Genomic DNA, 21,974 nt, shown 5'->3' on the forward strand with positions numbered 1-21,974 from the left:
GGTTTTGCATTTTTAGTTTTGAGTTCGTTTGTTGTCTTTAGGTATATAGATATATCGTGAATTATTTTAAAATTAATATTAGGGTCGCATTAGATGAAAGATGATTGATTTTTTGTTTGTTACGATTTAACTCAAAAACTACTCAACCAATTTTACCGAAAGCTACATCTCCTCGGAGTAACATAGGCTATTTTATATTTGCCCGTGCGAAGCCGGGGCGGGTTGCTAGTTATATTTATAATAAGAATGGTAATACCAAAAGATCTACTAAGTAGATCTGGTTCCACATTTTTTTTTACAATATAAAAATAGTCACGGATGTTGTTATTCAATTTATTTGTTCTGTAGGCAAAACAACTATCTAAAATTAAATGGACCCCTGAGTTTGGAAATCGATATTAATAAAACGTAGGGACGATAAAATGAAATTTGGACCATATATAGCCTCACTATTACTCTATTGTGTGCTAAAATTTCAGTTAGTTTCGTTATTCCATTTTTTAGTTATTAATGAGAATGTTGAAAAAACACGGTTTTCTGCCTACAAAATTGACACCTCTTATTTTAACTCATCGTAATTTTTTTGTTAATCTAAAAAAAAATCTAGATTTTTACTGACGATAAGTGGAACTATTGTCTTTATAGGCGGAAATTCACATACCAGTAAAATAGGTAAGTAACTTGCATGCTAAGAAATGGCATATGCCGGCGGATGGCACACTGCTGATACATTTGCAAGTAAAATGGAATGCCAGTCGGTAGCAAGTAGACACGTACCGGCATGCCACTTGAATTCCGCCGAAACCCCCCGCCTCACATTGCATGCCAAAAAATCAAATGATGTGCAATTTACTTGCGCGCCTTCTACAGGCATGCCTTTTAATAAATACACATACCAGGAGCTATCTTCTGCAAGCTACTTGCATGCTATTGTGCAAGCAAGAGGCATGTGTTTTTCCACCTTAATAAAGTACTGTGAAGATCATTTGTCTCAAAAGGTCTTCTTTTTTTATTTTTAAGCAAAACAGAAGAGAGTGCTATCTCCGTAAATATTGCGTTCTTTAAAAAAAGAAAAAAACTGACACAGGTAGTAAATAACTGTAAACAACAATTTGAAAAAAATTGTAAAAGTAATGCAGTTATAAATATGATATCCTTAAAAACAGGATCGGAATGATCAATTACGTTCACGGTCGGATCGAGGAGTGCGAGGTAAAAGGTTCGCTGCAGTGGCGTGGCTGACAGTTTTGATGTGATTTCCCGAGCTCGCTCCGACAACCGACAGCGACGGGACGATTTCTGTTTTTTTTTTACCTTCAAAGAAACCTAATGTACTTCAAGAGTAATGGTTTGTTGAAGTAAATAAAAAAAGCATTTTGTAAAATTATCATTGTCAAAAACAGCATTATCTAACCGTACTTTCAAATATTTATTTACTAAGAAATTATTTATGTAATTTGAAGACGTGACAATTCGAAACAGAAAATGAAACGTAGGGATCAGAAAGAGGTCTTTTGTCAGGCTTACAATATTTATTATGTGTTACTTTGAAAATATCGTTTTTGTTACGAAAAATAATATATCTTAAAAAATCAAGAAAACTTTCATGGTAGGTATGTTATTTATATATTTTGTATTGTATAATACGTACTGAATTTAAAAAAATACAAAGATTACTCCAAAGTAACCTATACATAGTCAACATTATTAAGGGCTATAAAGGTATATTTTACAAGCATACATCGGTGTCTTTTATCATCATCAGCCAATTCCTCGTCATCATCTGTATCTTCATCATCATATTCACATTTACTACTAAAGGATCTATAGCGACATCTACTAAATGTCCTTTTTTCCTGGATTCCTGTTCCACGTTTTTAGCATGTCAAATATTTCCCAAAGTTTTGCGATACATTTCAAACCGTTCAAATCGCAATGGAAAATATTATTTATACATAAATAACATTAATGTGCCACTTATTGCTCAATAACAATTTTGAAAACGTGTTTTCTGGGGATTATCCAAGAATATTTTTTTACGGTAACACAACACTAAACCAGATAGATTAAAAATAGGATTACCAAATTCCTAATATTTGCGAAGAATTTTATCAGGTAGCCAATAAAAATGAAAATGAAACAAGCCAAAAAATTATTCTGCAAATAAAATATTTCAGCCACCACGGCTTGCTACAACACGTCTTCCACATGCCGTCGGCATGCCGCGCACCCCCGCTATGGGGACGACTGGATAACTAATAAATGCAAAGTATATAAAATAGTACAGCCTTTATAACTATTATTTTTACAATTTTTTTCAGATTGTTGTTTACAGTTATTTACTAACTGTCAGTTTTTTCTTTTTTTTTTTAAAGAACGCAATATTTACGGAGATAGCACTCTCTTCTGTTTTGCTTAAAAATAAAAAAGAAGAGCTTTTGAGACAAATGACCTTCACAGTACTAAAGACAATAGTTCGACTTATCGTCAGTAAAAATTTGGAGAATTTTTTTATACATTAACAAAAATATTACGACGAGTTAAAATGAGGGGTGTCAATTTTGTAGGTAGAAAACCGTGATTTTTTCATCATTTTCATAAATAACTAAAAAGTGGAATAACGAAACTAACTGAAATTTTAGTAATAGTGAGGCCAAATTTCAAATTTTATCGCTCCTACGTTTTCTTAATATCGATTTCCAAACTCAGGGGTTTATTTCGATAGTAGAATGTTTTTCTCATATCATTAAAAGATCTTTTTTTATATCTTCTAAATATTCGATTCATTTTTCGATGCGTCCCAAAATCTTAAAAAGTTACATTCGAAAATGGAAATTTTTGCAGTAATTTAAAAAACAAATTTATGTAAGAGAATACTTTTTTAAGTTCAGTACATGCTAAGACAACAGATTCTTGGGGTCAAAAACTGAAAGTTTTTAAACAAATTTTGTATATAAGTATCAGTTTTGATGGATACGGAAAATAGTAGCAATTCTTCTTATGCCATTTCTTCATTTTCGCCATATAACAGATCTTGATGGAGTAATTTGTTTAAAAAGTTATTCAAAATATTTCATTTCATTTGTGGCACATTTTTACATGTTTCAAAAAATTTTAGAATTTATTGGTCAAGTGGCCAACTTTCAAAATAAAAACCAACCGTGAGAGTAGAAAACTATTAAACATGATAGACTCATAAATTGTCCCACATTAAAACACCACTTAATAAATGTTGACCTATTTCTTAAATAAAAACAAAAGGCAAATATGAAAATAATATAACTAAAATTGGCACTACTAAATACATACTAAAAGCCACTAAAAGTTCTTAAAAATGGTAATTTTATTATCCTTAAATATTAATCAATTTATTGAAGTTAAGAAATTTGTGTGTAATATAATTTGGTTAATTTCTTGGACAACCCATCGTATCAAATATTGTAAAAAAAACTGTGATTTTGTATATATACAGGATGATTCAGTAATAATGTCATTAATTTTAATCTAGTATTAGGAAGGCCTAATAAAGACAGAAAATCGAAAAAAATCACCTCGTGTATTGTCTACCAAGTATTCAAAAATTACTGAACACGATTACCACGTAATGTCTGTGCTTGCTTGATCATTGAAAACCTTAAAGGCAACACCGTTTATCTTACCTACGACATTATTCAGGTTACTATCCGAATTCCAAAGACACAGCGGCCTTATATACTTAGTAAATTCCACACTTTCAGTAAGCACCAACACAGCAATGTCTGCGTCACTGGAATTAGATTCATAATCGGGATGGACGTGGATGGATTCTGGTTCGATCATCTTCTCCCCATGCATGGGCACCCATTTTCGTAGGTTCAGTTTTCCAAGTATTATCAACAGTTCCTGTGGCTTGTATTTCTTGGTTTCCGTTTTAACGCAATGTGCGGCTAAAATATTAATTTGTTCTCATTTGATTCATAAGTATTACCCATCGAAGTCTTACCTGTAACTACGTGCTTGTCAGAAATGAGAGACCCGCTGCACATGTAGTTCAGACCGGTCGCTTTGACACCAAACATCGCAACCAACCAAGGATACGCCCCTCTTAGTACTGCATTACCGTTTATAACCAAAGAATTCGTGACTACGGTTCGTCCACAGACGCTATCGTAGGGGTTAATTGACGAACTTTGACCTTCTGTGAACAAATCGGTGTTAACGAATGGGTTTTGCATTTGATTACACAAGTACAAGAAAAAATGAGAGATAATCTGCCAAGAAAAATGCTGTATCACCCTTCAGTTCTTTTATGAATTACCAAAAACTGCTCCTAAAACCTCATTGCATATTTCGGGATTTCAAAGAATCAATCGACTCTTCTGCTTCGAGTAAATACCATCAACTTAAATTCCTAACCCATGGACACTGTACACGGAATCCACTCCATCCGAAGAAATCAGACTTTGCAGCACTTGATAGATACTAGAAAGCTTCTACTCGTCCAAGATCCATTTGGTGGTTCCCTTTGAATACGGTCCTAATAAGGAGTCTATCTGCAGTCATGGTGTACCTGAAATCTCTGACGGCAGTTGCGACGGAGTCAAGAAACGACTCAGTCATAAAACTACACATGAACGCTGCAATAAATACCGAGTAATTGCTGTTAGATTAAGAAGTGATGAACAGGAATGAAAAGAAAAATGAGAAGAAATCCTCATAGATCGACAGAAGGTAAAAGATAGCGAAACAAAAGGAAAAATACTTTTAGGTGTTGCTTTTTGGTGCTAACCAGAAGCTGAAATGTTGATTGAGTCTTTGAATCACTAAGCATGTAAACGAGTCCTATGAATATGTGTGTCAAGTCGTCCCCAAGAAGAAACCTGCTAAATGCAGAATTTTTGTTGCTTTTAGGTTTTAGAAGTGGTTATTGACAATTTAGAAAAAAAAACAGGAGGGTGATGGAACATTTTTCTTAACAGATCCGGTTTCTGTGTGTCCAAATACATTAACCCAATAAATAGTTACAACTAGCTACATTTGTAGCACCATTTTATGTGCTACTTAAGGTTACCAACTTTTAGATAATTAATCATAACAAAAACAAAGCACCAAGCTTGATAGAATTATAACTTAGGATTAACATAACTGCAATAATAAGTGTAATAATGTGACACATATTTCATTATTGTATACCAATAAGAATCAGTCATACCATCTCGCATTTCTTGGTCAACTTAATCAAATTATCAAAGTGCAATATCACATCCGTGTTCCAATATAATTTGGTCAGCTTCTTAATCAGTTTATTGGGTCAAAAATTGGTAAATGCAAAACAAATTTTGTTTGACAGAGAATTTTTCGGAAAAAGCAAAGAACTTACCTTTTTCATTGTTAGACTGGGAAGTGTCTGTTCTTTCAACGAGCATGGGTTTTTCTGTGACTCTCACTTCAATCGCTGGGGTTGTTTGTGGAGGGGCTACGAGAAAAATTGTAATAAATAACAATAATAATGGGGAGGCGGGGGTGAATTATAATTCTGTTTTTATTGTGATTTGCTGGTATTTTAAACATTTGTTATGAAATTGCAATTGCCAAAAAGAAACTATCTGACATCGAGAATTTTTGATAGGTGGACCGTTCTACTTGATTCTCATAAAAAGCACTGTTCATAAGCAAGAATAAAAAACTATGAGCTTTGTCAACATTGGACCGTAGATGAATATTAATATAGTATAAAAATTTTAAAAAATTCACTTTTATTTATTTATTTAGTTTCATTGCCCAACAGATTATTCCTATTACAGGACAATATTACTACACTAGAGTATATAAATAACAAAGATGGATAAGTATACAACACAAGACATAATTAAATGTACGTATAAAAATATAACATCATGTTACAATGCAAAGAATAAAAGCAATTAACTACACAGATATAAAACACTTACGGCTACTGCAAATCTATGCAATATGACACTTAACATCGAAACTAATATCACATGTACCAGAAATCATATTAAAGTTATGCAAGTTATAATAAATATAAAAAGGTGATTGAATCAATAAATCTGAATTAAAATATGGCAAGTGAAAATTACCAGGTTTAACTGGTGTACATACATTGTAAATAGGTGACCATATTATACTGCAATATTCCAGTTTAGATCTAACATAGGAGAAATAAAGTGTTTTAAGGGTTTTAGCATTATTAAAGGTATTATAGTTTCTGATGATAAATTGAAGCATTTTATTTGCTGACGACTTCTTATCGAGGTGACCCCTAAGTCTTTAATGATTTCACATCGCTGTAAAATGCTTGAATTAAACGTATAATAAAAATACACAAATGTTTGTTTCCTCGTATAGGTCATAAAGTTACACTTTGATACATTCATGCTGGGACCCTAAAGATTAATTCTATTCAACTGATTCTGGATGTTAATACAGTCAGATACGGTGTCAATTTTAAAGTAAACTTTAAGATTATCAGCAAGCATCAAATTGTGACAATCAACAATAGAACACAAGTCATTTATAAAGAGCAAAAACAGAAGTGGACCCAGATTAGAGCCCTGTGGTACTCCCGACACTGCCAAAAAATCACTAGATCTATAACTGTTGTAAGCAATATATTGAACCCTATTACTCCAATAAGAAATAAAAATTTTTTGCAGAGGTGCACTAAATCCAAATGCATTTATTTAGCAAAATTGTATGATCAATGAGGTCAAATGCCTTTAAAAAAGTCTGTATAAGCCACATCTGACCATACTGATCGATAACAGATAAATACTGCGTAATACTTAAAAGGTTTGTGGTAGTAAATCTCCTTTTCATAAATCCATGCTGATATGACGAAATGCAGTTAGATACGGAAGGATATATTAGATTATACAATGACTTTTCAAATACTTTAGCAAAGTTGTCCAATATAGTAAAAGGGCGATAATTTGTTACCAATGCCGGATCCCCAGATTTCAAAATAGGACAGACCTTACCCACTTTCCACAGCTCAGGAAACGTAGCAGTTTTTAAGCACAAGTTAAATAATATTAATAACGGATATACAAATATGTGTTTGCAATCTTTTATTAAATAACTAGGTATTTGATCACTCCCAAAGGTTGCTTTGTTGTTTAAACTGTAGATAACAATATATTTGTAACTGAAAAAGTGTTAACCGTTTTTTCAGGAAAATCATTCAATGGAATGTCCGGGGTACGTTACAACCGTTTGTATAAACACTATATTAAAATATCTACAAAGCGCCTCAACAATTGTCTCAGGTTTATCATATACAGGGTGTCCCAGAATAACGTGTAGAACGGAAGAGTCGTTGTACCCAGACCGCTCATTTAATCAAAATTCTACAAGAGGCTCAAAAACTTGTAAAAAAGGATATCGGGGAGCCTGTGGATGCAGAAAGGCTGGACTAAAGTGCTCCGTTATCTGCGCGAATTGCAATGGTAGGTACCTGCGACAATTCGGATGTTGATCTACAAGACAGTGATGCAGAGGAAGATACGGAGACAGTTCTTCAGCAAACCTTCGACGAAATCGAGGAAGAAGGTGATGAAGTCGAAGAAGAGAACCCTATCATGGATAATTTAGAAGAACTTCCTATCCGTGAGGTTTTGTTCATATCTGAAGACGAAGAACTCGCAAAACCTGATCCATCAGGGATAGCGAAGCGAAGGAGAATGCACTAAATTTAGTTAACAGTGCATCGCATGTGGATTAGGCCTACTGGGGATATCACTAAAAAAAACGCGCCCGGAACTCTACCTCACGGTGGTGTGGAAATGAGTTTGTTGGCCAATATGCATGTTGGAGTAGACTTTGCGGCGCTCGTACGCCGAAACTATTCATTTCACAGAAAAAAGGTTGATACATAAATTATAGGAAATGATTTCTAGTCCAATTTATTACATAACTATTTTCACTGTAAAGTGAGTCGGAAAGGAAATATCATTGAAAAACTGTTTTGAAGCGCCATTTTTCCAATATGGCGGCTACTTCCGGAAAAAAAAGAGGTGGCAAAGTAAAAATTCGGAAAGAGCACTTCAAAATCTATAAATATACCAATTTTCAAAACTCCTCTAAAACTTCACAGGCAAAACTTCCAACTGATTGGACTAATTAGCAACCGTGATCTGGACATCATTCAAGTACGACTTATATGCCATATTAATTTGTTGCTTTACCTGTTACCTGTTATCTGGTCTAATTAAATTTATTAGGTATAGTAGAAGTTATTATTGTATTTCCTAAATTTAACTGAAAACTGTTGAAAAGTAAACGTAATTTGAATTTCCAGTCAGTTGTATTTAAGAACAGCTGATTTTAATTTAGTAGGTATCGGGTGTCCCAAAACTCAGGAAGATTTGAATTTTGTGCCGGTTGTGCGGTAAAGATGGTTTCGTTAATCCACAAAATTGTCACACTTGAGGTTCAGAAATTCCATGAGTGATTGTTGAGAAACAAATGCATGCACAACGTGTTGGACTTTTTTCTTTAGGGTTTTTTTTTGAAGTCTAAGGTTTATGCCACAAAGTCCATGACAACCCACACCTTAAAACAGGAAATTGAGCGCTTTATCGACGAAATTCAGCCGCATTTATGAAAAACGGTCATGGAAAACTTCGACAAAAGAATGTGTACGTGCCAGCAAAGGCGTGCAGGCTATTTACTATACATGCTCTTCCATATACATGGCCCTACACTGTATACTTTATGAATCAATAAAAAAATTTCTACTTTTTAATTAAAAACCTGTTTTCTATCAAAATTATATCTTGCGTGAATTTTGGAAGAGGAGACTCTTTTTTTGTTATTAACACCATGTACTTTTTTCTTATTTTTGTCTGCCTTTCTACAGGGTGATCGAGAATGATTGACCGTGCCGCCTCATACTGATTTTTGATGTGCGGCATACCAGTTTTTGATACCAATACTAGAATCATGAGCGCAGGTTGAGGGATTTTAATGGTAAACAAATAATTACGTTCAAACGTCAAATAAATTAGGTTACTGTCAAAATGGAAATTCATAATAAAAATATCAATTATTTAACAAAAATCAAAGTTATTTCACAAATTAAGCAATACTGATGGACCAATAAATGTTATTATTGTTATTATTATTAAAGAGGATGACAGAATCAAATGTAGGTTTAGCCTAACTTTTCCAAAATTCTTATTTCATTTACAATTAGAAAAACTTTTAAATCAAAGTTTGATGTAGCTAATTTTGAATAACGACTGTAAGTGCTTCAGCGATTTTATTTTTAAAACGTTATGAGTTAATTTTAAAACAGAAGCACTATTGTGGCTACATTCTTGGCATCTAAGACGATTCAGCTATACAGCGATACGCTGCAAGCTGCTGTTTTTCATCAAAGCAAACTGCTGTATGCTTATAAGACGACTATTTTGCAGCTACTGCTTTCACACTTCTGAATATCCAGCGCAAGCGATCCAGCCCAAAAATTTATGCTGAACATTTTAGTTAGCTGTCGAAATTCAGGAAAAGTGTCTTAAAAAAATTTGCTTCAAGCAAATGCAAGCAGTTGGAAGTGCTTGATTATGTTAGATGGTAGGATTGTCTGTATGACCGAGAGCAATAAACAACAGTTACATGCAATATATAATAACAGAGTAATTGGAATTTTTTCACATTTTATTGAATATTTTACCTTAAAATTACATAAAATCCATAAAAATATCTATATTTTTACAATAAATGTTCAATATGATGTCCATTGTTGTTCAAGCAGGTATTAATTCTTCTTTTCATATTATTAAATACATTCTGTAAAACATTTTGTGTAATACTCCTAATTTCGTTTGTAATTGCCTCTTGAAGTTCTTCAATCGTGTGTAACCGTTGAGCAAATACTGAATTTTTTAAAAAACCAAATAAATAATAGTCTAGGGGTGTAAGGTCAGGAGAACGTGGTGGCCATCTATCTCGACTAATTATTCGATCATCATAATACTCTCTAATCAACTCTAAAGTTTCGTTAGAGGTGTGAGCTGTTGCGCCATCTTGCTGAAAGTATCCATGATGGATTTCATCGTCGTGAAGTTCCTCAAAAAATGGTAACAATATTTGCTGCCGATATACCTGCCCAGTTACATTTTCACGGAAAAAATATGGTCCGATTATTCTTCTACGTGACATAGCTACCCAAACACCAAGTTTAATAGGGTGCAGAGTTGTTTCACGCAAAATATTAGGGTTTTCTGTGTTCCAAGAGCGATAATTTTGGGAGTTTACGTACCCACTTAAATGAAACCACGCTTCATCAGAAAAAAATGTTAGATCTAGAATATCGTCGTCATTCAGATTTTCGTTAAACCAATTACAGTATTGCACACGTTTTCCAAAATCTAACGGAAGTAGTTCCTGCACAACACTAACTTTATAAGGATGAAAATGCAACTTCTTTACTGCTTTATGGCATGATCCATATGATATTCCTATAAACAATTTAGGAATAATGATACAAATTTTAGAATAAATATTTGTTATTAAGTACCTGTTTGAGCAGATAACCGACGTAGTGATTTGGTTGGACTAGCTCGTAAGCGGTTTTCAACATCTTCCAAGACTTCCTCTGTAAGAATAGACTTTCTGCCTGGAGATTTTCCTCTACAAACACTTCCAGTGTTATGGAAGCGTTCCACTAATCTCTTCACGTGTCTCGAAAAAATTTCATAATCAATTTCATCATTTGGAAATTGTTCTTGAAATTGTAAATGACACGAATTCATCGAATATTTCCAACCATTACCATTGTTTTGTCCACTACGAAAATAGGCCTCCAGAAGAAATTTATCATGTTCTAATGAAAATGCCATGTTAACCTAAATTAAAAAACCGATTAGGTTAGAGAACAACATACGCAATAAATTAATTACTCACGTATAATATCCACCTACTCTAACTGTAGTATTGAAAAATACTGTTTTATAATGTCGCAAAATATATCAGGTAACAACAAAATCTACAAAATAATATTCAAGCCAAAAAATCCGTGCGCCAATGAACAGAACGTCAAATTGTGAAATCGCCACAGAACACCATGAAATTGCACGGAAAAAAAAGTAATTTTAGCAAACGGAAATCAGTTTTGATAGCAATTGAGACAGGGTACGTTCAGAATCCGGTCAATCATTCTCGATCTCTCTGTATATAGGTAGTGTGTGTGACTTTTGGTTAAGAAAAAATAATTTCATGGCCACGGATTTGCGGCAAGGGTTTATTTAGTTATTACTTTCTTTTATTGGGAAGTACAAAATACCCAAATGTTTCGAGAACACTAATTATAAACCTTAAAAAATATAACTATTGTATCTATTTAAATTGTAACCGCGTACCCATTTAGGAATATTTATTTAGCACTGGATATTCAAATAACGTTAACATACGAATAAATGCAAACACAAGTTTATAATGTATCTTTGCAAATCTATATTCCAAGAAGTCATCCAAATACAATAACAATAATAATGTCGTACCATTAATAATTATAACCTTTTCATGCCATTTTAATGTATGTCTTATATAAGAATTTTGGAGTGGACTATGATTGCTGGTCGTTGTTATTTAATCATATTCATTATTAGACAGATTAAAAAACAATAGCTATTTAATTTGTTTGCCAAGAATAAAATGTCGTATCGTGTAAGGGGATCCTTAGAAAAAAAATAAGGGTTCCAGATTAAGATAAATCTGGATCGATAGATAGGTAACACTAAATGTTCTCATAAAATGATTTTTGTCTCACCAAAAATCTCACACCGAAGAAGCAAATAAAAACATTTCTGTATTACTTCTTGTAAAAATAGTGTTTTAAAAATTAATTTATTTTAACTTTCAAAATTGCTGTTTGCGTTGAAGTAAATGTTACAGTTTAAATTTAAATTTGAACAGGATCGTCAGTTTTGAAAACAAAAACAGAATAATTTTCGAAACATAAACTATATGAGGATAGGACCTTTAGCGCTATTCTTGCTATATATACAGGGTTCTTTACGGTAAGTGGCCTCTATTAGACGTTTCAGAGGAACCAAAGACAATATGACAGAAATTTTGTTTACGAGGGTTATCAGATATGTTCTCTTCATTGAAAATAATGCCATCAACGTAGCACTTCCAATTATACCGGAAATAGCTGTCAACTTCGTTATTTTAAATGAAACACCCTATATATTATTGCATTATCAATAAGATAAATTAAAAATAAGTCAAAGATGTTTTCTTGTACCTAAATCTAACCGTTTTCGAGGTAATCGTCATTTTACAAATTTGACAGATGCAAGCGTTTCGAAAATTCCTTATATCTTTCTTCGTTCTGGGAACTTTCACTTGCTTTTCGGAATACACAAAGAACATAAGGTGCACTACCTTCCGCTATCAAAATTACCTGAAGAAAATTATACTAAGTGTCTCATTTTTCATGTTACATTTTGAAAACTTAAAACCGACAAAACTTTTTAAATTCAAATGGAACACTTTGTATTTTTCTACATCATATTATTATAGAAAGGTTTAATATAGTTTATTATAGTTTGGTGTGACTTTTTTAGTACCGGGGTGATTTATAAGGGTTGAAAAGTGTTACGAGATGAGATACAAATTGTTTCATAAGCATTGAGGGAATTTTTATTTTAAATAATTGCACCGTTAAAGCATTCCAGGCTTTTAAAAAGTAATTTTTTATCATTTTTATCAATACGGGGGTGTTTTTTAGGGGTTGAAAGGGAAAAATTATTTTATTAGCTATAAGGTAACTTTTATTTTAAATAATTGCAAGATTTAATCTTCCAAATCTTTAAAACGTAATTTTTTATCATTATTTTTTGCATAGAGGTATTTTTTAAGGGTTAAATAAAGGGTAGAAAAGATCAAATATATCATAAAACATGTTCGAGAACATGGAACATTACTTAATCTTTATGCTTGAACAATATTTTTATCAATAAAATGCTTAAACTTAATTTTTTAAATTTTTTTCACTTAGGGGTAGTTTTTATCACTAAAAAATAAAAAGCGTCAATCGGGCTTATGTCACTTTTGAACTTGAGCCTAAGATGAGCCTTATTCTATATTTTCATGCAAATCCATGCAGTTTCAAAGAATTCGGAGGTTACAGCTGATTTTCAGCTTCAATGGCTGTACTATACCTAAGATGACTTACAAATATGACAACCAGTGGTCAGTACCACTAAGAATTTTCATGGAAATTAGTATTCTACAAATTAGTTTAGTGGTTTTTATTTAAAAAGGAATTTCTAAAAAAGATCACTTACATTTTATTAGAAAAATGAGTCGTTTTAGAGTCCTAACTTCTTTTATATTAGAGTGAGCTTATGTAAATTTAAATAACTATAACTATTCATTTCACAAAAACAGTTTATAAGACTTTTTTGTTGGAACTACAATTTTAAATACAGATGTGTCAAAAGAATAATTTAAAAAGCAACATTTTGATAAATTTTTCTCACAAAAGTTGTTTCATTAATTTTTAAAATTATTTTTACAGGTGGCAGAATAGCACAAATTAGAAAAAAAACTTACCTGCTTCATCAATTCTCTTGACAGGTGCAACTGTAGTCGTCAAACTGTTGAGGAATGGATTTCCAGCGTATATCTTGGACGGGTCCTTCGGCATTTGGGGGTTAAAGTTGATATTCATCACTGGATTGTTGGTGGATTTCGTGGGAGGGGGGTTGAAATTGAACTGGTTATTGCCGGAGTTTGTTCCGCGCTTGGGGTTACCGCTTAGTCTAGTATCGGGAGGGTTATCTTTAGTCGGACGGTCGAAGTTGTTTGGAGAACCCTGTGAGCTGTCAGATGAGGATATAAGGGGTTGAACGTCGACTTGGAGGGTGTGTTGGAGGTTTATGGTTGTGTGAACTGGCACTAATCGCACTAAAAAAAAGAATATATAAATAGTATAAATAATATCGCAGAAGGCAATGGGTTAAATAAACAATGTTACCTAATAAGAACATAATATTAACTTGAGTTATTTATTTATTTTTTTTATTATTAAAAATTTTATTCGGGCAATGGTGAGAGGAAAATATGGGGCATAAAAAAATGTATTTTGGCTCTAGATGGCACACTTTAATTATGTAGATAAACACTTTTAAGGCAAAAAGAAGTCTTAGAGATTTATTATTAAAAAAGTTACTAGGTCTTTTCACATGATGTAAACATATATTTATGAAATTTGCTGTTTCGTGTCTCTGTAACGGCAGCCAGTGTCACCCTGTACAATGCGTTTCTAAAATATAGCGCCAAACTGAATGTGGTGACAAAAATTTTGTTTATCATAAACAAAAGTTTTCTATAAATGTGGGTCTAAAAATACTCAATTAAAAAATTACATGATAATAAAACTGAGCAGTCTGGAATATTTTTAAGTAACTCTAAAACTGCTCATAATATAATATTCAAGTATCTAAAACTTGGTACACAATTTTTTTCTTGAACGATTTTCCGTAAGAGTATTCTATAATGTAATTAATTTTGATGGAGGAGAATTTCAAAACGCGCGTAAAGATGCTCTTATTCAATTTCCATAATTCGAACCACTTCTGAGAAAATTATCAATAAACAATTTTTTGCATTGTTATGACTCCGAAAAATGCCTTCAAACACTACAAAGACTAAATTTTAAAAAATGGTCAGTTTTCTCGAAAGCAGGGCAGATTATCCATATCGGAAAAGTGTAATTTTTGTATCCCTTAAGATGCTCCTGTTAAAAAATTATTTTACTGGGTACACACGAATCAAGATTACTTTTTTTAATAGAAAATCCCTAATTACCACCACTGTGAATGGAGAAAATACTATTCGTCTATGAAATTACCGAAATTGGAAACCTAAAGATCATAAATAAGATAGTCATGTACAAAAAAGTGTGTTTTTGGCAAAACTATTTGCCCTGCAACTTTTTTATAAGCGATTTCAGATAGATTACATAGCAAATTTTCTTTACTTCTTTTGACCACCTAACTTTTTTATGTCTACCCTAATGTTTTACGCTGGTCCATAAAAATATTCATATACTTTTTAACAGAGCATGATTTAAATATAACTCAAAATCGGTAGAAATTTCGATTTTTTTGTTAAAATGTTTAACATTTTAATAGACGTGTTAATAGGGTCAAAATAAAAACTTTAGCTATTCTTTCAGATTTTTTTCTAAAATGCCTCCTTATTAATGCCTCCTTAATTTTGAGCATTAAAATGTCTATAACACTCCTTAAAAATGTATTTTAGAGAAAAAAAGAACAAGAATAAAAAGTTTTTATTTTGTCTCTATTAAGACGCCTGTTATTATCGTACCCCTCTTTTAGCGTTACTGAATGTGCTATAGGAATAGCTATAAAAAAGGGGTACGATAATATAATTAGTAAAATGGCATGTACTGTAAATTCTACAATAGTCCATCCAAATTACACTTGGAGAAAAAAAAAATTGTTACCTGGACTTTTTTAACTGGAAATGGTAAAAGGGCTTATAATAAATCTAACAAAAATAAATGAGCAGGGGTGGCGGAGGGTTGATTTGGGGGGTTGAAAAGTTATGAAAAATTGTATCATTGGGATTTCTGGCGAAAGTTGAGGTCAAACAAAAAAGTATCTACAAAAGTTGTAGATCATGTAAAAATCTACAACTTTTGTAGAGATCACTTTTTAACATAACGTCAAAAGTTCCAAGAAAAATGCGAAAAACCGTTTTTTTCTGATTTTTCGTTTTTTATTTCTTATTTCCGCAAAAATTATTTAATTTTGACGAAACTTGGCGAAAGTATACGTTTCTCTGTCTTAAATAACTTCAATTTTTTTAGATAAAAAAATCAAGAAGAAAAATTCATTGCTGCAAGTAATTTTTTACTTTTTTTGCCTTTTTGAGCATGTTTTTGAGCTGTGATTACAATTTTTTTTATTTCACCAAAACCTATATGTCAAAACGAAAAAAATGATTACCGCCGGCAAAACTCTGAACGATAATTTTTTTAAGTAGAATTTTTCTTTGAAAGAAAAATGTTTCAGGCCGAAAAAAATGAATATCTCAGAAACTTCTTAATTTTTTTATCTAAAAAAAATTGAGGTTATTTAAGACAGAGAAAGGGATACTTTCACCAAGTTTCGTCAAAATTAAATTATTTTTGCGGAAATTAGAAATAAAAAATAAAAAATCAGAAAAAAACCTGTTTTTCGCATTTTTTTTATTTGACGTCAACTTTCGCCAGAAATCCCAATGATACAATTTTTCATAACTTTTCAACCCCCCAAATCAACCCTCCGCCGCCCCTGCTCACGCATTTATTTTTTTTTTCGTTTATTATAAGCCCCTTTACCATTTCCACTTATAAAAGTCCAGGTAACAATTTCTTTTTTTCCCTCTAAATGAGTTATTTTGATCGGTCTACAACTAACATAAGCTGATGCAACAAACAGTAAACTAATAAAAGAGAATATATCATGAGCCCTAACCCAACTATGTAACTTAAGGAAAAAAACAGCAAACGAATATTTGAATTTCGTTACTACTGATTTTCAGCTATTTCTTGAGGTTAAGGAAAAAATTCTGATGTGATGGAGTATTTATGATGGCTCCATCGTCTTAAGCCACATTCTGTTAAAAAGTGCCTATAGTATATGAAATTCTTTTTTTTGTGCCTGTGTTATCGAATTTAACATTTCTAATTTGTTTTCTACAAAAAAATTTTGTTTCGCTGTTAAGATTTCACCACTCTGTATCTTAAAAACTATTGAGCTTTTGAACATATGTTTATACAAAAAAAAATATTTTGACTAACTTGTAAAAAGTTTCAAATAACTTGTAAATAGGCTCTATTATTTAATTATAATCTGTAATTATAATGAAATTGATAATAAAATCGGCCTTTTTCGTCGTCAGACACTTCCGAAGCTTTTAGACTGAAACAGAAACTTCATAAATTTAAAATATTAAGTCCGTATGAAAATAATATTCAGTTTTATAAATTGATGAAATTTAAGATAATAGGTTTTAAGACGCGTTGATGCTACAAAGCCAGATTTTTTTATAAAATATTATCTAGTGATTTTCTGAAAAATTACTAAGCAAAATGCCATGGATACAAAAAGTTCGTAATTGGTTCAGCAAGTACATCTAGAAAATTCACTCGAATCATGAGTTTCAAACGATTTTTGGAGGGGTGTCCTGGTTGTACCACACTGTAAGTATATAAAATAAATACATAAAGACCCTTCCAATTTTTTAGCTCACAAAGTATATAGATGTCATGAATTTTGAACTAAAGTATGCTCAGGTTCTTAATGGACCACAATCTATATTCCAAAAACTGAAATAAAACTTACTTGATATTTTTGGTCCTCTACAAATTAAGTCGCCATTAACTAAAATTTTAGTTATTTTCGGAGGAATGTTGCTCCAAACAGGAAAGTATACCTTGTACGAAATCGGCCTGCGGTGCATGACGTCATCAATCACTTTTTCTTTGGAATGCAGCAGCTGTATGTTGCCATTATAACCCTGAAATTGAAAAAATGCATAGTAATACGACAATATTTGTAAAAGTATTTAAAATTAGAGAAACATTATCAATAAAATTAATTGCCCTGTATATAGAACAATCACATTATTCTCCCTGTATTTTATAAACAACAGTTAAGAGTTTTTAAAATTATAAAAACAAACAACACCGCACAACAGACAGTTTCAAAATATATTTTGATTGCCAAAAAAATAAATAATACTTATACCTTCTTACGAAACTTCGTAAATAATATAGACGTATTAGTAATTCAAGCACATACTTGACAATACGGTAGAAGGTCAATATTTACGTTGGCAAATAAATGAATGAACGGTGTTTTTGTTTACAATATAATGTACAAAAATCATTTAATCCACGATCATCTGGAAAAGTAAACAGTTCTAGAAAAGTAATAGAAATTTTCATAATACGTTGATATTAAACTGAGTTTGTTTGTTATTTATCAAGAAAAAAATCAGTAAAATGGAGCATCATTTTATTTAAATTTAGAAAGAAATATATGTAATTATTTTCCTATAGGTATTTAGCGAATATTTTAAAAATATTTAACTGAATAATTTTGTGTTGTAAAACTGTTATAGTGTTTTCCATACGACATTTTTTTCTGTTCATATTTTTAATTATTTTTTCCCAATGAAAATACGTCAATAATGACGGCTAAAAATTAATAAAAGCAAAAAATTGGCACCCAAAGACGTCTTAGGAACATAAACTATAATGATGACCTAGTGATAATTTTAATTTCAATTCACCGCTGAACAATGTTCAAGGCTGATCTCAGACATGCCAGTTCATCGTAAGAGTTTATTAATTTGAAATATTTTTATTTATAAATAACTGCGAATAATACATTTGGCATGTCATTTCTATCCTAAAAATAAAAGTAGAATAATAATGTAAACATTTGTATTCCTCTCTATTTTCCGTTCTCAATGGGAGGTACCTATCGATTTTGATTAATATCAGTCCTGTCAAGAGTATAACGAACTTGGAATGATTATATTTTAGTTTTTTTTTATTATTGTGTCGTGTATACCAGAATCCTGTTGTACTTCGCAAAATTTTAAATTTGACCAGTCAGCGCCGTATTACTTCAACTTTTCCTAAAATTTTATAGCAATAAAACTAACTCCAACTTTTTGGATGAATTAAAAATAATATAATTGCACTAAAACCTCATATCGGACACAAGTACAAATATAATCATTAAGTTAAATGATTGAGTAAAATGAAAAAAAAAACCTAACGATATAGATTATAAAGAAGCCGTTATCAAAATTGTGTGGAATAACACAGCAAAACAACTACAACGATTATATTGCGAAACTTATAGGATTCTATTGATCCATTCAAGTATACAAGGTGTTGCATGAGTTACTGAACAAACTAAAGGAACAGGTACCCGAGATCATGCTGAGTAAAAAAGTTATAATATACATGGGATCAATTCTCCATGGTTACCGAGTTATGGTTCTTTAAAGNTAAAAAATTGCATAATTCTATAATACTATGAAGAAATAATCGTTTCTTTGTAAAAGTCCAAAAAACCTTCATATTTAGAAATTAATTTCTCACGAATTATTTACCTATCCCAATTAATTTTTGCTTTACTGTCTTCATTTATACTTTGCCAAATGTGATATGAAATTTTACTACTTTCTTCCATTGCTTTAAAAAGATATATTGGAATAAAAAAAGGGCTGTTTTCTACCATTTTTCGGTATAATTTAGGCAACCAGAGATGCATCAGTTTCCATCCTTAACTGAAATATACTACCGCCGCTACAATGTACGCGGAGACGCATTTAGGAAACTTAACAGCAGCCAATCGACGCTACACATATTAAATTAATCGAACGTAAACAAAACAGTAACAACATGTGAACAGTTTAAATTTAAGCAGAATCCGATCCTGTTCCGAATGCTTACGAAAGGCAACAGAAGTTAATTATTTTCTCTTAAATTCTGAGATTGACCTCCGTTGTTGAGGTCACGCTAGGCTTGTCCAGTGGTAGGGCATGAAAATTACTAAAAAAGGTAAAATAAATTCAGTTTTTATGATGGAATTTGAGAAAACAAACTTATGATACTTGTTTCTAAGGGTCACAGTTAACATACTGCAAAAAATTTTGTTTTTGTGTTTTTCATACTCAAAAACATACTTTAATGTATACAGTTTGTTCGGCAGTATTGAACTGAAACAACCTGTATAGCGTGCGTTTTAATCTGGAAAGACCTAGCAAGAAAAGGATTCAATTACATTAATTCGACATATTAAAACCACAAATTTTTATTACATTTAAATAAAACAACATTTAGCGACGACAACGTGNTACCAGAATCCTGTTGTACTTCGCAAAATTTTAAATTTGACCAGTCAGCGCCGTATTACTTCAACTTTTCCTAAAATTTTATAGCAATAAAACTAACTCCAACTTTTTGGATGAATTAAAAATAATATAATTGCACTAAAACCTCATATCGGACACAAGTACAAATATAATCATTAAGTTAAATGATTGATTAAAATGAAAAAAAATCTAACGATATAGATTATAAAGAAGCCGTTATCAAAATTGTGTGGAATAACACAGCAAAACAACTACAATAATTATACAGGGTGCCCCGAAATTCATGCAACAAAATTTGGTCACAGATTATTAAGACAAATTTAGGGGACTCGTATTTTTTCTTTTTGCCAACTGGTCCGCTCTTTCGGAGTTACAGCCCCCTGAAATCTGCCCCTAAGAAGTCTTTTATATTTCAAAACCATGTTGTACGAGAATCACTAATTTGGTACACAGAGGTTTTATTCATTCAATCACATTTTAACATTTTTCTCGAAAACATTACGTTTTACGAAAAAAGTATAAAGAGACAAAAAGTTTCTAAATTTAATAGCTTTCTAGTGGACCGATAATTTTTAAGAAATTTAATATGCGACCAAATTTTTTTGGCTCCACTCCAAAGACAAGGGGCATACGAAAAATTGTCTTAAGGGGCACCGCCAAAAAACGTAGCACCATCAGATTCCACATGTCATAAAACTTCTGTGTACCGAATTTAGCGGTTCTTGTACAACAGGGTTCTGAGATATAAAAAAAAGATTATTCTTAGGGGCGGACTTCAGCGGGCTGTAACTCCGAAAGAGGGGGCCACTTGGCAAAAATAAAAATACGGGTCCCCTTTTGTCTTAAGAATCTGCGACCAAATTTTGTTGCATTAATTTCGGGACACCCTGTATTGCGAAACTTATAGCATTCTATTGATCCATTCAAGTATACAAGGTGTTGCATGAGTTACTGGACAAACTAAAGGAACAGGTACCCGAGATCATGCTGAGTAAAAAAGTTATAATATACATGGGATCAATTCTCCATGGTTACCGAGTTATGGTATTTTAAAGTTTAGAAATAAGTACTTAATACATGTACACAGATTTTAAACTTGTGTTATGTTTGATTGTTTGGAACAACAATAACAAAATGACAACAAAACAAAAATAACATATTTATTTACGTCGTTCAAAATGTTCTCCTTCAGCACTAATATACTGTAGAGCACGACCAAGAATATATTGAGTGGCTGCTCTCAAAATCCCAGGATTATTCGTCATTTGCTGACATTTATCAATAATTATCTGCCTAAGCTCCTCTGTACTATTAATTGGTATCTCGAAGACTAAGCTCTTAAGATCGCCCCATAAGTAATAGTCTAAAGCATTGAGATCTGTTGATCTTTGTAGCCAAGAATGTGGTCCTCCACGTCCGATCCACCTATTAATATAGCTTTCATTAAGATACGCTCCTACTCGACTAAAATGAGCAGGCGCTCCATTATGTTGTAATATCATTTGTTTTCTTATATAGGAATATCTTCCAATAGACCTGGTAATTCACTGCGTAAAAAGTTGGTGTAACTTCTGTAAGGCGCTCGTCAAAAAAGAAGGGTTCAATTAGTTGATCATCAATTATGTCACACCTAAGACTTTCATAGAAAATCGTTGTTGAAAAGTAGATACTTTTCTGAAATGAGGATTCTCATCAGACCATCTGTGGGAGTTGTGCATATTGTTCACTCCGTCTCGAAGAAACAGCGACTCATCGGTAAATAAAATACATCTTACTAATTGAGGATTTGCTGGAATCCATTGGCAAAAAGTGACAGTATCTGCAACAGCATGTTTCAGATGCTGAACTGGTTGTACATGATAAGGATACAATAGATTGCTATGAAATGTTCGCCATACTCTCCAATGAGGAATTTTCGTATGTGCTGAAATTCTCCTTGTACTGAATTCTCGACTGTCTGCAAAGTATTTTGCTCAATCAAGTTTTGCTGCTCGGTACGTTCATAGCTAGTTGACATTATTGCAAATGAACCATGCGTTCGCAGATGTCGAAAC

General features: G+C 32.1%; 1 protein-coding gene across 2 annotated transcripts in view; it reads right to left on the minus strand.

The window, feature by feature from the left end:
* Positions 1 to 21,974, minus strand: part of LOC108917163 (serine protease gd-like) — an 89,590-nt gene that overhangs the window by 19,800 nt on the left and 47,816 nt on the right. For both annotated transcript variants that reach the window (XM_018723642.2, XM_018723643.2), the window contains exons 3-7: positions 17,370 to 17,544; positions 13,567 to 13,920; positions 5,360 to 5,455; positions 3,983 to 4,177; positions 3,660 to 3,926 (exon numbers count right to left, since the gene is read on the minus strand). In XM_018723642.2, coding sequence (XP_018579158.1) covers positions 3,660 to 3,926; positions 3,983 to 4,177; positions 5,360 to 5,455; positions 13,567 to 13,920; positions 17,370 to 17,544 — 1,087 coding nt within the window. The remainder of the gene's footprint in view (positions 1 to 3,659; positions 3,927 to 3,982; positions 4,178 to 5,359; positions 5,456 to 13,566; positions 13,921 to 17,369; positions 17,545 to 21,974) is intronic.

The sequence above is a fragment of the Anoplophora glabripennis genome, unplaced genomic scaffold, assembly GCF_000390285.2.
Source record: "Anoplophora glabripennis isolate ALB-LARVAE unplaced genomic scaffold, Agla_2.0 scaffold79, whole genome shotgun sequence".
NCBI classification, from domain to species: Eukaryota; Metazoa; Arthropoda; class Insecta; order Coleoptera; family Cerambycidae; genus Anoplophora; species Anoplophora glabripennis.